At 36.7% G+C, this 16,763-nt stretch overlaps 1 protein-coding gene across 1 annotated transcript in view; it reads right to left on the reverse strand.

Annotated features, from left to right (window-relative positions):
* Window positions 1–16,763, reverse strand: part of PPEF1 (protein phosphatase, EF-hand calcium binding domain 1) — a 150,309-nt gene that overhangs the window by 13,277 nt on the left and 120,269 nt on the right. The window contains exons 12-13 of the mRNA XM_006835681.1: window positions 16,134–16,276; window positions 12,308–12,414 (exon numbers count right to left, since the gene is read on the reverse strand). Coding sequence (XP_006835744.1) covers window positions 12,308–12,414; window positions 16,134–16,276 — 250 coding nt within the window. The remainder of the gene's footprint in view (window positions 1–12,307; window positions 12,415–16,133; window positions 16,277–16,763) is intronic.

Raw genomic sequence — 16,763 nt, forward strand, 5'->3', positions numbered from 1 at the left:
CTTGATGGTCCCAGGGACCTCTGCTCCTAGACTGAAAAGTTAATCACTCCCCTCCTTGCTACAAAACATCTACCTTTACATTTCAAACCCTTACAAGCAGTCCTGATAACAATCATTCACTATTGCATCAGAAGAGAACCATCCGCATTTCATTTCATCAGCCTCGCCTAGACAGATTGGATACTACTCAGTGGAGATTTTACCTTCCTTCACGCCCTCTGAATCTAAGTTCCCTCTTGAAAGCCTGTAAGCCAGTCACTTCTTGCCTTTGTAGCCCCCCTCTCCACTTTGGCTGTCAATGTCCAAGTTGCCCATCCCTGTCTACTCTATGTATGGAGGGGGGTGGGAATGATCCTTGCTGTAAGGATTTGTTCCCTCTTTTGAGCTACTGCATCCATGCACAAGAACTTTTTAAAGTGCTGAAGAGCAAAGATGTCAGTATGAGGACTAAGGTGCACCTGACCCAAGCCATGGTATTTTCAATAACCTCATATGCTTGCAAAAGCTGGACGGTGAATAAGGAAGACTGTAGAAGAATTGATGCTTTTGAGTTATGGTGTTGGAGGAGACTATTGAAAGTGCCGTGGGCTGCCAAATGAACCAATAGATCCATTTTGGAAGAAGTGTAGCCAGAGTGCTCCTTGGAGACCAGGATGGCCAAACTTAGTCTCTCATACTTCAGACATATTGTCAGGAGGGACCAGTCGCTGGAGAAGGATATCATGTTTGGTAAAGTGGAGGGTTAGGGATAAAGAGGAAGACCCTCAGCGAGATGGATTAGCAAAGTGGCAGCATCAATGGGCTCAAGCTTGGCAACAATTGTGAGGTTGGCCCAGGATCAGGCAGTAGTTTGTTCTGTTGTGCAGAGTGTTGCTATGAGTCAGTACTGACTTGATGGCACAACAACAACAGCAGTGGCACTTTTAAGTACTCATATGTGCATGAATATGTGTCAATATTTTCTGTTTGGTTCCATTTGTCTATATCGGAATTCTTGTGTCAATTCCACGCTCTTGTAATTACTGTATTGCATTGCTATAATGTCTTCAGAGCAAGTCCTCCCACTTTATTAGTTTTCTTCAAGAATATCTTGGCTATTTTGGCCTTTTCCATTTTTCATATAAACTTTAGGTGCAACTTCTCAAGATCTACCAAAATATTCCTATGCTGAGATTCTGACTGGGATTGCATTAGAACCTATAGCTCAATTTGGGGAGAATTTATATTCTGACAATGTTGTCCATTATAGCCCATGAACACAGTGATATCCACTCATTTATTTCACTTAGCTTTAATTTCTCTTAATAATATTGTATAGTTGTCATGAGGAAATCTTATGCATCATTCATTAGATTTCTTACTAGGTACTTGGTTATTTAATCTATTGTGAATGGTATCTTTTAAAATTCTCATTAACTGTAAGTTAATGTCTTGACAGTCATAATAAATACCTATGTTACTGGTTTATGTATGTACTGTATTATACTTTCTATTGTTATTTTGTAATGTGAACTTCGCCTATTGGTGGTGGTGGTGGTTGTTACTGAGTTAGTTCTAACTCCTAGTGATCCTATGTACAACAAAATAAAATACTGACACAGCTCAGTGGATGCTGGCCACAGGAGAGTATACTCCTGAGGATCTGTGCTTTTCCTTGCAGAAAACTGTGTTTGCAATGCTGGCAGAAATCACATTGTGGTTCCCAGGAAGCCCTTATAGTGGGAGGTGTAAGATGTAACATGTGGCTACAAGAGATGATGGAAACAATGTGTCAGGAATGTGGAGACCAGCTTTTTACCATGGATGAGAGATTCTGTATTGACAGTGGAGCCATGCTAGCTCTGGCTGGGAGATGTTCCAGGCTGGACACAGGACCCCTCTTAGTGATTCTGGTATGACACAAAGGTATCAGACATATGAAGTAGAAGTGACATGGAGAGACTAACAAAATTCACAGAATCAGAGTGGAGACCCAGGAAGACTCCAGACTCCCCTCTGCTTTCATTCAAACTCCAAGATGATTCAGCAATAAAGTATTTTTGGTTTTGGAAAAAGAAAAAATTTGCAATAAATAAGTCATTGGTCTTGCAAAATTCTATCATGTGAATCTCCAGCATCATTTGTATCACCAAGGCCATATTTTCCAATTACTGATTCTTCCTCTTTGTTTCCAACCTCTGCATTCCAATCCACTAGTAATTTCAATACTTCTTGAGTTTTTGTTTAATCAATTTCAGACTAAAATCTTGGTAGAATTCTTCAATTTTATCATCACTGGCTTTAGTGGTTGGTACATAAATTTGACTTATAGTGGTATTAACTGGTCTTCCTTTTAGGTGTATGGCTACTATCCTATTATAGACAGCATTGTACTTCAAGCTAGATCTTGAAATGTTCCTTCTGATGATTAATATGACATCATTCCTCTTCAATTTCTCATTCCCAGCATAGTAAACCACACGATTTTCAGATTCAAAATGGTCAATACCAGCCCATTTCAGTTCACTAATACCTAGAATATCCATTTTTATGCATTCCTTTCATTTCATAACCATCTTTTAATAGTTAATAATTCTTTAAATTGAATGTCCCTATTCAAATTACTGTTGTGGTTTCCGTCTCCTGCTTAGATCATAATACACTAGTATATGGAAACACAACCAATTTCTGTATATTGGCATTGCATTCAGCAGCTTTCTAAATTCACTTATTAATTCTAATAGTCTGTGGATTTATTTGGATTTTCTATATACTCAACATTGTTGTTTATATATAATGAAATTTTATTTATTCTTTTCCAAAGCTTATTATAGTATTTATCTTTATTGTTCTGGCTAGCATCCTTAGTGCAATATTGAATAGAAGTGTTGATAGCAGTATCTATATTATTGTCTTATTGCTACTTTAACAAATTACCACAAACTTATTGCTGTTGTTAAGTGTCATCGAGTTGGTTCTGACCCACAGCAACCCTGTGTGGGGTTTCCAAGGAGAGGCTGGTGAGTTTGAACCGCCGAACTTGCAGCTCAAACCAACTTTGCAGTCCAGCGCATTAACCCACAGCGCCACACCAGGACTTATTAGCTGAAAACAATACAAACTTATTCTCTCACAGCTCTGGAGGTCAGAAATCTGAAATCAGTTTTGCTAGGCTAAACTCAGGGTATCAGGCAGGACTGGTTCCTTTTGGAGGATCTAAGGAGTGGATTCATTTCCTTGCCTTTTTCAGCTTCTAGTGGCTGCCTGTTTGAGCCACCAGCTGCTCTGCTGGGAGAAAGATGAGACTTTGGAATCCTGGTGTGGTGCTGTACCATAAGCACTGAACCTCAAAGTTGGTTTGAACCGAAAGTTCGGCAGTTTAAACTCACCACCTGCTCCTTGAAAACCCTATACAGGGTCGCAATGAGTCAGAACCAGCTCGACAAACTTAACAACATTAACAGTGGCTGCCTGTATAAAATAACTTGGCTTGTGACCCCTTCCCTCTATCTTCAAAGGGCACCATTCTAGTTACTTCCATCCTCACATCATCATCTCCTCTGACTCCGACTCCTCTTGAATCTCTTTTATAAAAAAACAAACATTGCAATTACATAGAATAATCCAGGTTTTTATCCCCACATCAATATCCTTAACTTAATTATATCTACAAAGTTCCTTTTGCAGATTCTAGGGATTAGGTTGTGAACATATTTGGGGGCTATTTTTTCAGCCTATTGGAGTCGTGGTGTGGCACTGTAGATTAAGCACTAGATGGCTAACCGCAAGGTCAGCAGTTCAAAACTACCAGCTGCTCCTTGGAAACCCTATACAGGGTCGCTATGGGTTGGTACAATAACAATTCAGCCTATCACAGTATCCTTGCCTCACTCTCAAATTTAGGAGGAAAGCATTCAATATTTTTCCATTAAGTATACAGTTTGCTTTTGTATATATCCTTGAAGAGATGAACAAAGTTCACTTCTATTCTTAGTTTTCTAAATGTTTCTACAAGCATAAAACCATCAAATAATTTTTGTTTGAGAGAATTATATGATTTCTTTAATTTTGGTAAAGTGGAATTGTACTGATTTATTTTTTAATGTTTGAACAACCTTGCATTCCTAGAGTAAAGCAAACTTGGCTTATTAAACAAAAGGATCAATATTAACTTTTTCTAATATTTCATTTAGGATTTTTTCATCTATATTTATGAGTGAGTGAGATTAGTCTTTTATTTTCCTTTCCCATAATGCTTTGGTTAGGTTTTAGTATCAAGGTTATACTGATCTTCTAAAACAATCTGGGAAGTGTTCCCTTGATTTCTATTTCTGGGAGAGTTTTTTTTTTTAAACTAGTTTTACCTGGAGCTGAATCCACCCAGATTCCTGCAGCCAAACAATTGTTGTTGTTGCTAAGTGCTGTCGAGTCAATTCTGACCCATAGCAACTATATATATATATATACATATATATATATATATACACACACACACAATATATATATATATATATACACATACATACATACACACACACACAGGGTTTCCAAGAAGTGACTGGTGAGTTTGAACTGCCAACCTTGTGGTTCATACTGACTTTGCAGTCCAGCACATTAATCCACAGCACTACACCAGGACAGGCTATAAAGTGAACAACAACACTCGTGAGGGACATACTTCTTAGAATAATCAACCACATGAGACCAAAGGGCTGCATTTGCTCCAAAACAAAGTTCCAAAGGCAAGAAGGGGCAGGAAAGAAGGATAAATGGAAATGGGGAACCCAAAGGAAGAAATAGGAAGAGTGCTGTTGCATTGAAGGATTTGCAACTAATAGTACAAAAGAAAATGTATAAATTGTTGAATGGAAAACTGATTTGCTCTGCAAACTTTCATCCAAACCATACGCACAAGACATACAATAAGTAAAACAGATTTTAGTTTTTTCTTAAATGAATACAATCATGCATTGCTTAATGTCCATGATACATCCTGTGAAACAGGACACTGTGATTTAGATGTGATGTTGTGTGAAGATGCCTAAATCACGAGCATTCACTGATTTTCCACCTTCATATCAACCTTTGGTTTCACTTCCAAATTAAACTCCTTTGCCTATTGCTGCTAATATTACTAGCATTGGTTTTGCTGTATTCAGGAGCCATGATGAACTTCACGTTAATATTTTCAAAGGAAAATTAAGTAGAGAATACAACAACATTCAATATAAATTGACTACTACTGTCTACACATCAAACTATACACTGTTTTATGGTAAATTTTCTATTTGTAAGTAGGGAAAGACACTAAAACTTGCTATTGAACATAGAGCAGTTAAAGAAGATAAAAGAAATAAACAGAAGATTTCAAAAGGTGGCTTCAGAAGACAAAGTATTATAATGAAATGTGCAAAGACCTAGAGTTCGAAAATAAAAAGAGAATAACATGCTGAAAGAAATCAAGAAAATATTCAAGCTTCAAGTTGCAATATTAAAGGATTCTATCGGTAGTGCAGCAGTTACGAATCAGGCTGCGAACTGCAAGGTCAGCAGTTCGAAACTACCAGCTGTTCCATGGGAGAAAGATGAGGCTTTCTGCTCCCTTAAAGATTTACAGCCTCAGAAACCCTGTACAGGGTCGCTATGAGTCGGAACTGACTCCACGGCACACAGCCACCACCATGGGCAAAATACTGAACAATACAGTATTTATGTCCATCAAAAGAAGATGGAAGGAATACACAGGGTACAAAAATAATTAGCGGCTGTTCAGGAGGTAGCATATAAAAAAGAATCAATGGTACTGAAGGAAGAAGTCTGTCTTAGTTTTCTAGTGCTGCTACAGCAGAAATATCACAAGCAGATAGCTTTAACAACCAGAAATTTATTCTCTCAGTTTGTTGTTGTTAAGTGCCGTTGAGTCGGTCCTGACTCATAGCAACCCTTTATAGAGTTTCTGAGGAGTGGTTGGTGAGTTCGAACTGCCAATCTTGAGGTTCAAACCGACATTGTTGTCCAGTGCTTATCCTACATTGACACACCAGAATTCTTACAGTTTAGGAGGCTATAGATGGAAATTCAGAGTATTGCTTCTATGGGAAATCTTGCTCTCTTAGTGTCTCTGGGGAAAGGTCCTTGTCTCCATTCAGCATCTGCAGACCCAGCACTATTTGGAATTCAGCATGTGTTTTGGCATCTATCTTTCCCTGGATCCAGGAGCTTCACAGTGCAGGGACCACAGGTCCACAGGACACACTGTAGCCGGGCTCTCCTTTCTTAGAGGTAGTAGGTCCCTCTACTCTGCTTGCCTGTTTAATCTCTTTTACATCTCAAAAGAGATTGACTCAAGATACAACCTAATTTTGTAGATAGCATCTGACTTCATTAACGTCATAGAAGTTTACAATACATAGGATAATTACAATACATAGGATAATTACATTACAATCCCAGCAGATTACATCATGGAGTAGGATGGTAGCATCATATTGGATATTATCAGGGAGGTGATTACTACATCTTAACTGCCAAACCACTGAGAATTCAGGCCCAGCCAAGTTGACACAAAATCTTAACTAGATCACAAAGTCCAAGCTGCACTGAAGGCATTGCCAAAAAACAAGACTCTAGGAATTGACAGAATACCAACAAAGATTTTTCAACAAATGGATTCAACCCTGGAAGCATTCACTCATCTAAGCTAAGAAATTTGGAAGACAGCTACCTTGCCAATAGACTAGAAGAGATCCATATTTGTACTCATTCCAAAGAAAAGTGAACCAGTGGAATACGGGAATTATCAAGCAATATCATTAACATCACATGCAAGTGAAATTTCACTGAAGAAAAATGTTAAATGGTTGCAGCAGTATATCAACAGGAAACTGCAAGAAATTCAAGCCAAATTCAGAAGAGAACGTGGAACAAGTGATATCATTGCTGATGTCAGATGGATCTTGGTGGTGGTGGTTATATGTCGTGGAGTCGGTTCCAACTCATAGCAACCCTGTACAGGGTTTCTGAGGCTATAAATCTTTACAGGAGCAGAAAGCCTCATCTTTCTCCCATGGAACAGATGGTAGTTTCAAACTGCTGACCTTGCAGTTCGCAACCCAATTCATAACCACTACGCTACCACTCTTAGCTGAAAGCAAATCCAGAAAGATGTTTACCTGTGCTTTATTGACTCTGAAAAGGTATTTGACCAAGATACTAGACAATGTGAAGAAAAACATGGCAGCAGGACTGGAGGAAGAATCATTAACAACCTGTGATATGCAGATGACACAACCTTGTTTATCTGAAAGTGAAGAGGCCTTGAAGTACTTAGATGAAGCTCAAAGACTACAGCCTTCAGTATAGATTACATTTCACCATAAAGAAAACAAAAATTCTCCCTACTGGATAAATAAGCAACATCATAATACACAAAGGGTATGCTTAAGTTGTCAATTATTTCATTTTACTTGGATCTACAATAAATACTCATGGAAGCAGCAGTCAAGAAACCAAGCAATGTACTTGCGTTGGACAAATCTCCTGCAAAGAAGTTTCCTTAAAGTTTTAAAAAGCAAAACTGTTACCTTGTAGACTATGGTGTGACTGATGCAAGTCATGGTATTTTCAATCTCCTCCTATGCATGTGAAAGCATACATGGCCAATACATAAGAAAGACTAAAAAGGAACTGATACATTTGACTTATAGTGTTGACAAAGAATATTGAATATATCATGGTCTGTCAGAAGAACGAACAAATCTGTCTCGGAAGAAGTACAGCTAGAATGTTCCTTAGTATTCCTTTGTTTCACATCCTTTGGATATGTTATCAGGAGGGACCAGTGCCTGGAGAAGGATATCATGCTTGGTAAAATAGAGGATCAGCAAAAAAGTGGAAGACCCTCAACAAGATGGATTGACACAGTGGCTACAAAAGGGAGGATGGCGCAGACAGTATTTTGTTTTGTTGTACATAGGATCACTAGGAATTAGAACTGACTCAATAACAACCACTACCAACAATAATAGGCAAAGTTCACATTACAATAACAATAGAAAGTATAATACAGTACATGCATAAACCAGTATCATAGGTGTTTATTATGACTATCAAGACATAGGTGTTATAGGTTATATATACCATTACATGTCTGGCAGAGCAACCATTTTATATACAAGAGACATGATACATGTATTGCATATGGGACATTGTTGTGTTTCCTACGTCTACTATGTTCTACTTTCGAATCAGGATTTCTTAACTCTATTAAAACCTTATGAAACCACAGATGCATATGCAATTGGGGGTTGCTCAAACCCAGATGTTTCTTGTTTGAAAGTTTAACCATTTCAGATTCAATTTCTTCCTGTTTATTATTTTGTTATTGTTGTTTAGAATACACAGCAAAACATATATGAATTTTACAGTTTTTACATAGAGTCCTGGTGTGGTGTTGTGGGTTAATGTGCCAGACTGCAAAGCCATTTGAACTGCAAGGTCAGCAGTTCAAGCTCACCAGCTGTTCCTCGGAAACCCTATACAGGGTCGCAACTGACTCAATAGCACTTCACAACAACAACAAATTTAGTGACACTGATTATATTCTTTGAGTTGCACAATCATTCTTCCTCCCCTTTTCTGAGTTGTGCCTTCCTCACTAATAAAAAAACTTATTGCTACCTAAGGTTTCTATCTGGTCTTTCCAATGTCTCTTATTGATTTGATCCCATGTAGATAGTTCTTAAAAAGGCATAATGCTCAAGGAAGGGTAAGAATCAGGAGTGAGGATTAGAGTTAGGACTATGACTAGGTCTAGATCAAGCCTAGGATTTACTGTTTGTATTATGGTTAGGACTAAGGTTAGTGTTAGGAATAAACCTTGGTCTAGTTTTTAGGATTGTTGTTGTTGTTAAGTGCCGTGGAGTCGGTTCCGACCCATAGCGACCCTGTACAGGGTTTCCAAGGCTGTAAATCTTTATAGGAGCAGAACGCCTCATCTTTCTCCCACGGAGCAGCTAGTAGTTTCGAACTGCTGGCCTTAAGGTTCACAGCCCGATTCGTAACCACTATGCTACCAGTTAAGTTTGTTTTTATTTTTTTTAAATCTACTTGATTTTCTATTCATTTGGAAGTTCGATAAACACCTTATTTCACTTAATGGTTTTTTTTTTTTTGTTGTTGCAGTTGCAACTGTATCTCTCATTCTCTATTTTCAGTCTTGCAGGTCTGTTCTATTATGAATACTTCTATATCTGAGTTCAGTTTTAGGTGATACTGTCATGTATGCTAGTTTCTGATTGTTGTCTGCTGTTGTTGGTTCTATATCCAAAGAACTCCCATTAGTACTTTTTGTAAAGTTGGTCTGGTTTTTTGCAAATTTTTTTCATTTCTGTTTATCTGAAAATGGCCTAATTTTGCCATCATATTTGATGGACAACTTTGCTGGGTATATGCTTCTTGGTTGACAATTTTTATCTTTCAGAGTTTTATATATGTCAGTCCATTGTCTCCTTGTCTGCACGGTTTCTGCTGAGAAATCAGAGCTTAGTCTTATAAGTTCTCCTATGTGGATAACTTTTTGTTTTTCACAAGCTGCTCTAAGGATTCTTTCCTTGGCTTTATTTTGAAAGGTTTGATTATGTCTTGGTGTTTTTCTTTGGGGTCTATCCTGTTTGGAGTTTATTCAACTTCTTGAATAGCTATCATCTTGTCTTCATGATGTTAAAGGATAACAAAGAATCCAAAAAATACTTCATAACATGAATTAACCTAGAGGACATTATGCTGAGTGAAACAAGTCAATCACAAAAGAACAATATTGCGGGAGTCCACTGCCATAAAAGGTCAAGGAAAAGGTTACACATAGAAAAAAAAATTTTTTTTTTCTTTGATGGTTACCAGGGAGGGGAGGGGAGGGTAAATCACTAGCTAGATAATGGTAGTTGTGTGCTGTTGAGTTGGTTCCAACTCATAGAGACCTTGTATAGGATTTCTGAGGCTATAAATCTTTATGGGAGCAAAAAGCCTCATTTTTCTCCATTGGAGTGATGGGTGGATTCAAACAGCTGAGCCTGATGTTAATAGCCCAATGTGTGTCATCCACAATACCACCAGGGCTCCTAAACAACCATTTGACATCAAAAGGACAAAATTTGTCCATGGACAAAGTTCAGAAGGTAGCAAGGGGCAGGAAAGAGGGAGGAATGATATGGGAAACACAGGGACGAAGTGGGATAAGTGACATTACAATGTGAGGATTGCAATCAATAACATGAAACAAATATATATGAATATTGAGTGTAAAACTGTTCTGTAAACCTTCACCCAATCCACAACAACGTGTTTTGTTTTGTTTTTTAAAAAAGAACATAACAGTGTAGGGGGCGGGTTTGTAGGGTATATACCCTTTGGTCGGTTGATGATGCATGGAGGGGATTGGAATCATGGCAATGAAACGATATACGATAGAATGAATGTAAAACTAAAGTTCTCTCATGTAAACTATCATATAATTCACAATAAAACATTAAAAAAAAAAGCACATAACTACTGCAACTGTATGTCTTTTATGTCAAGTTTGTGGTTAAAATCTTTTATATCTTTATAGAATTTTTTTCATCTGTTTTTTCTTTCAGTTCCTAAGAAAGGAATATTATAATCTTCCACTATAATGGTGGGTTATTCTACTACTTGTTCTGTCAATTCTTGTTTTATGTATTTTTAAAGACTATTATTAAAATGGATTAAAAAAACAACAACAAAAATAAATAAATAAATAAAATGGATTCAGTTGGTAAAGTGAATACTTTATCATTATGTGGTATCTCTTTTTATTTCTAGTAATTTATATTTTATTAAAGTCTACTTTGTCTTATATAAATATAGTGATTTCAGCTTCCTTTTTGTTAGTGCTTGTATGGTAGATCCTAAATTTTACTTTCAACATACTGTATATATGGTTCCAGTAGCTACTTACTTCCATTGCTTCTGTTGAGAAGTCTAGTATCAGTCTAGTTTTAGTAATCTGTGTTTTCTCTCTTCTTGTTTTTAATATTCAACACAAGCGTTTGTAGGTATAGATTTAATGTTAATTACCTTTAAGAACCTTTTTTTAAAAATTTTTCATCAGTTTTGGAAAAGTCTCAGTCATCATGTCAAAATATTCCCTTTCTTACATCCTCTCTATTCTCTCATTCTGAGACTGATTATGTATTCAAACATTCTCATTCTACTGTTCATAACTCTTAAACTTTCTGTTTCTTAATAAATATTAAATATTCTGTTAACCCATCTATTATGTTTTCCCTTTATTTCACGTAGATTTCTATATTTGGATTTCTGGTGTGGCGCTATAGGATCAGCACTGGACTGTGAACCACAAGGTCAGCAGTTCAAACCCACCAGCTGCTCAAGGAAACCCTATATAGGATTGCTATGAGTCAGAAATGACTCAACACCACTTACCAACAACAATTTCTATATCTATGTGGTTCGTTTTCAAATAATTTTAAAATACTTTGTGTGTGTGTGATTCCATCTTTTATTTCTTTAAACTTTTTGTTTTCTTCTTAGTAATTTTGTATTTGACAACTCCAATATCCGATTCCTTGGGAAACTAAATCTGTTGTTTGTTTTTTCTGTTGACTCTCATTTATGATAGCCTGTTTTTTTCATCTGTTTGGTAATCTTTAGTTATAAGCTCATATTTGTTGATCTTAATCTCTGACTATACTAATAGCCAAAAATAGGGATGTTTTTCTTGAAAATGGATTTACATTTGATTCTGCCAGGAGCCATGGTGCACTACAAACTCAGGTATGCCATAGGCACTTTGAGGGCCCATGATTAATGTGGAAGTCTCAAATTCAGCTTCTCCATCTTTCTACCATCCCACGTTTAGTCTCAGGATTTATTGCCACACTGGTGCTAGCATTTCACCCCATGGCAGTACAGCCTTTTGTTCTTGCTTCTGCTCCATGCTTCCAGATGGATTTTCAAATAAACCTTTATAGGGAGAGGAGATGCAGCCTGCAGATTTACCTCACTGTGAGGTTTACAAATGCTTTAACATTCTACTGCTTCTGAAATCTGGTTATTTTTTAAGAATAGAATCTAATTCAGAGATTTTTTTTTTTCTTGAAAGAAACTTATAGAAAAGGAGGAATGTGACTTTTTCCCAGTGTATAATAGATGATAATTTTTTAAATCTCTATCATTCCTTTTTAGTAAAAGCAGAGAACTGAAATCTAAAGGAAGCAAAAAGAATGAAAACTGATGACTATGTTACCTAATATGCTAATATATGATAAGCAATACATGATTTTATTACCTGATTTAGAGCAGTCATGAAGTTCAAATGTACGAACGAGGTCAGTTTTTCGTGATACCATTCTCTCTTTTAATATCCTGATGGCACTACCTTCAATAGTACTCACCCTATGTTAAGAAAACAATTATTAGGTGAAAGTTACATAAACCACCCTGTTCAGCTTCATTTTAATGTGCTACATTACTACTTACCAGTTTCCACTTAAAATGAATTGCTTAAATTCATTACGCATCATGTACTGAATGGTGAATGCATATATATGTGTATGTGTGAATGCGTATTTTGTGAAATTTAAAGAAGATTATCAGTGGGATTTTCTTTTGTATTTAAAAGATGGACAATTAATTTTTTACAATATCCAAGATAAATCTGAAAATTTGGAAGGAAAATAAAGAGTTTGCTCTGCCAAATGTTCATATTTACTATAAATTTGCTTTTAAAAAAAACAGCAGGCACTGACATAAGAGAAGACAAATACATAAATAGGACACAATATAAAATATTGATGAATATATACATGAATGATATGACAAAACATTATAATTCAGTAGCAACAACACTCTATCTTCTCAAGCATACAATTATTGATAGAATTCTCTTATAACTTTTTATTTCTGTAATGTTTGTAGTGATATCACCTCTTTCATTTTTGGTTTTAGTAATTTCAATCTTTTTCCTTCTTTTCTGGGTCAGCCAAAAACACATAAAGCTAAAACTGATAGCACAGATACTCAAGATAAAATAGATGATTTTCTAGAAAGATGCAAACAACTAAAACTGATTCAAGAATAAACAGAAAATCTAAATCAACCTATAACAAGTTAAAAGATTGAATAAATAAAAAGAGGAAAAGGAATGTGTGGCTCATTGCCTCCATAAACAACTGCTTGCTTTGCCATGAGGCCAGAAGAACTGGATGGTACCTGGCTAGCATTACTGAACATTTGATCAAAGATTCTGTAGAAGATTTGTCATAAAGAGGAAAAAGACAGAACAAATTTTCAAATTTTCATGGACTCCAGACTTCCTGGAACTATGAAAGTTGGTTGAACCCCTGAAACTATTGCCCTGAGATAATCTTCAAACCATAAAGCAAAAATACCTCCTGAAATCTCCTTAAAATCAAAAAATAGTTTAGCTTAACTAATAAAAACTGTCTTCCTTGAGCATTTTACTCTTGTAATAATTATTAACATGGGATCAAACTGAAAGCAGCAACTGGAAAGATTAGATAGGAACCTTAGGAAGCAGTGACTTCATGCTAATGGGAGAAGAACAACTCAGAAAAGGAGAATGAGAATAGCTTCATAACTTGCAGAATATAATTAATGTTACTTAATGGTACATGTAGAAACTGTTGAAGTAATGTATGTTTTACTGTGTACATTTTCAACATCAATAAAACAAATAAAATGGAAAAGTATACAAATAAGTATATGAGGGAACATCAAGAAGTTGTGGACACTAGAATTAAAATATAATGGGATTTTTCCATAAACTTTTTGAAAGTTTGAAGTTCACACCTGTGTGTGTGTGTGTGTGTGTGTGTGTGTGTGTAAGAAAGACAAATGGTTCTAATGTGCTGGACTGCAAGGTCGGGTTGAACCAAAAGGTCAGTGGTTCATGTTCACAGCCACTCCCTGAAAACCCTATACACGGACACCACTATGAGTTGGAACCAATTCCACGGCACTTAACAACAACAACAACAACATATTGTTGTTAAGTGCCGTGGAGTCGGTTCCTACCCATAGCGACCCATACAGGGTTTCCGAGGCTATAAATCTTTATATAATTTAAAAAACCTTTCCACAAAGAAACATCAAAGCCCAAATGGTTTCACAAACTCTTCCAAAAAAAAATAAGAGGTAGAAGTACTGCCCACCTGATTCTATGAAGCCAGTATTACTGTGATACTCAAACTAGACAAAGGCACTGCAAGAAAATTACAGCTGATATCTCTTATGAATATAGATGTAAGAGTTCTCAAAATACTAGAAAACTGCATCCAGCAACATATAAAAAGGATTATGCACATGATGAAATAGGATTTAATATATCGTATTAATAGAAAAGACACAAAAACCATATGACAATCTCAATTATAAAAATGAAAAAAGGACTTGACAAAATACAACCCTCTTTCATGTTAAAAACATCCAACAAGCTAGGAATTGAAGGGAACATTTTCAACCTGTGAATGTGACCCTGTTTTGAAATAAGGTCTTCGAAAAGGTTATTAGTTAGGATAGTATAAGGTCACAGTGAACTAAGGTGGGTTCTAATAAGGATCTGGTGGCGTAGTGGTTACGAATCGGGCTGCAAGCTGCAATGTCAGCAGTTTGAAACTACCAGCTGTTCCGTGGAAGAAAGATGAGGCTTTCTGCTCCCATAAAGATTTACAGCCTCGGAAACCCTGTACACGGTTGCTATGAGTTGGAACCAACTCCACAGCACATACCAATAACAACAACAATCCTATACAACTGGTATCCTTATAAAAGAGAAGATACCTAGAGACAGAAGAACAGCATGGGAAACTGCAGATTCAAGTCAAGGAATCCCTGGAACTATCAGAAGCTACATGAGTGTCAAGGAAGAGATTCTTCCTCAAAGTCTCAGGAGAAATCAGCATGGCCAGCACTGATTTCAGACTCTAAGCCTCCAGAACCAAGACGATAAATCTGTGTTCTTATAAGTTTGTGATTTTTTGTTACAGCCACTCTAGAAAACTAAGACAGAGTTTGGTACTGGGAAGTGAGGTGCTACTGTAACAAACACCTAAAAAACTATAGAAGTGGCTTTGAAATTGGGTAGCAGGGAGAAGCTAGAAGAGTTTGATGTGCACACAAGTCAAGCCTAGATTGTTTTGAAGAGATTGTTGAGCTGACTGCTGTATCACCTGTTCCTAGAACAGTGCCTCACATATAGTAGGTGCTCAAAAAATATTCTTACTAAAAAGATTAATAAGTGGTGCTAGAGGATAAGATTTGGACTGCTAATGACAAGGTTGGTGGTTCAAACCCACCAGATGCTCCTTGGAAACCCTACATAGGGTCACTATGAGTTGGAATCGACTCAACAGCACTTAACAAAAACAAGAGCAAGTCTGTATATAGAGTTCTGGTGTGGGGCTATAGGATAAACATTAACCACAAAGTTGGCAGTTCAAATCCACCTCAGATGGCACTTCAAAACAACAACAATTTATTTTTGTAAGAGCAAGGGGAGAAGGTAGAAAGGTCTACCTTAGGCTGTTTGTTTTAGTTATCTCTAGAGACAAGGATTATTGAGAAGTAGGGGGAGAGCGTATCATAAATTTTTTATACATATACATATATATATACATCTTGTAGATACTTAATATATTTGTTTTATAATTTTAAGATGATCTTAAGATAATATTTAAGAGAGATAAGAAGGAAGATATGCTATTAATGCCATCACATGAAGGGTGAAATTTTTGGTATATACACCTCTAGGTAGAGAAGAAAAGAGGCAAGACCAGATTAGACAGTTTGTTGAGCAGAAAAGGTTGTAGCTAGGGGACCCTCATTTCTTTCCTTTTAATTTTGGACTGTCTCTGGTTGTTAAATTCTTTATCCATCTAAAGAGCTGTATGAATTGAAAATCACTCCCTTTTTTTCCCAAATATGGGCATATTCACCACTTGGAGTGTGGAACTATTCCATTTTGTTTCTATCAGTGGGTCACCAGTAAGTAGTTACCACCATTCCTGTGGCTGCTCTTTATCACCCTGGACTGGCTTTACTCAGTCACCAATGCCAGTGATAAGTATGTTCCTTAGAGTTCCTTCATCACACACCTTTGATGAAGAGGCCTTGGACATGTTGAATTAGTTACTTGATACTGGAAAAATCTAGGGGCTGAATAACGACCCAGTTTGACGTAAGCTCCTCGATTGCTGCCTTCTTCATAGTAATTAGATGCAGAAAACACAGTAATAACCTGTTTAAAGAAAAAGAGGATCAGATTCTCAAAAGGACATTTAATTATTAAAAAAGCAAAAATAAAATAAACTTCATAACCATTGAAAATTATCCAAGTAGATGTGATTTCTTATGATTGATTCCATTGGAGGAAAACAAGACTTTTAAAAATTGCTGTCTCCACTCAGCTCATGGTCCTGATGCATAGCTTTGCAAAACTGTAGAAAAATGGAATTTTTGGTCCTCTTTCCTGCTCAGTGCAGCCATGGCTCATGGTCCCAAGAAGCATCTTAAGCATGTGGCTACCTCAAAGCATTGGATGCTGGACAAACTGACTGGTGTGTTTGCTCCACATCCATCCACCAGCCCCCACAAGCTAAGGTGAATGCCTCCCACTGATCATTTTCTTAAGGAACAGACTTAAGTATGCTTGGACAGATGAAGTTAAAAAGACCTGTATGAAGCAGTTCATTAAGATTGATGGCAAGAGCTAAACTGATATAACT

The sequence above is a fragment of the Chrysochloris asiatica genome, unplaced genomic scaffold (assembly GCF_000296735.1).
Source record: "Chrysochloris asiatica unplaced genomic scaffold, ChrAsi1.0 scaffold00018, whole genome shotgun sequence".
In the NCBI taxonomy this organism is placed as follows: domain Eukaryota; kingdom Metazoa; phylum Chordata; class Mammalia; order Afrosoricida; family Chrysochloridae; genus Chrysochloris; species Chrysochloris asiatica.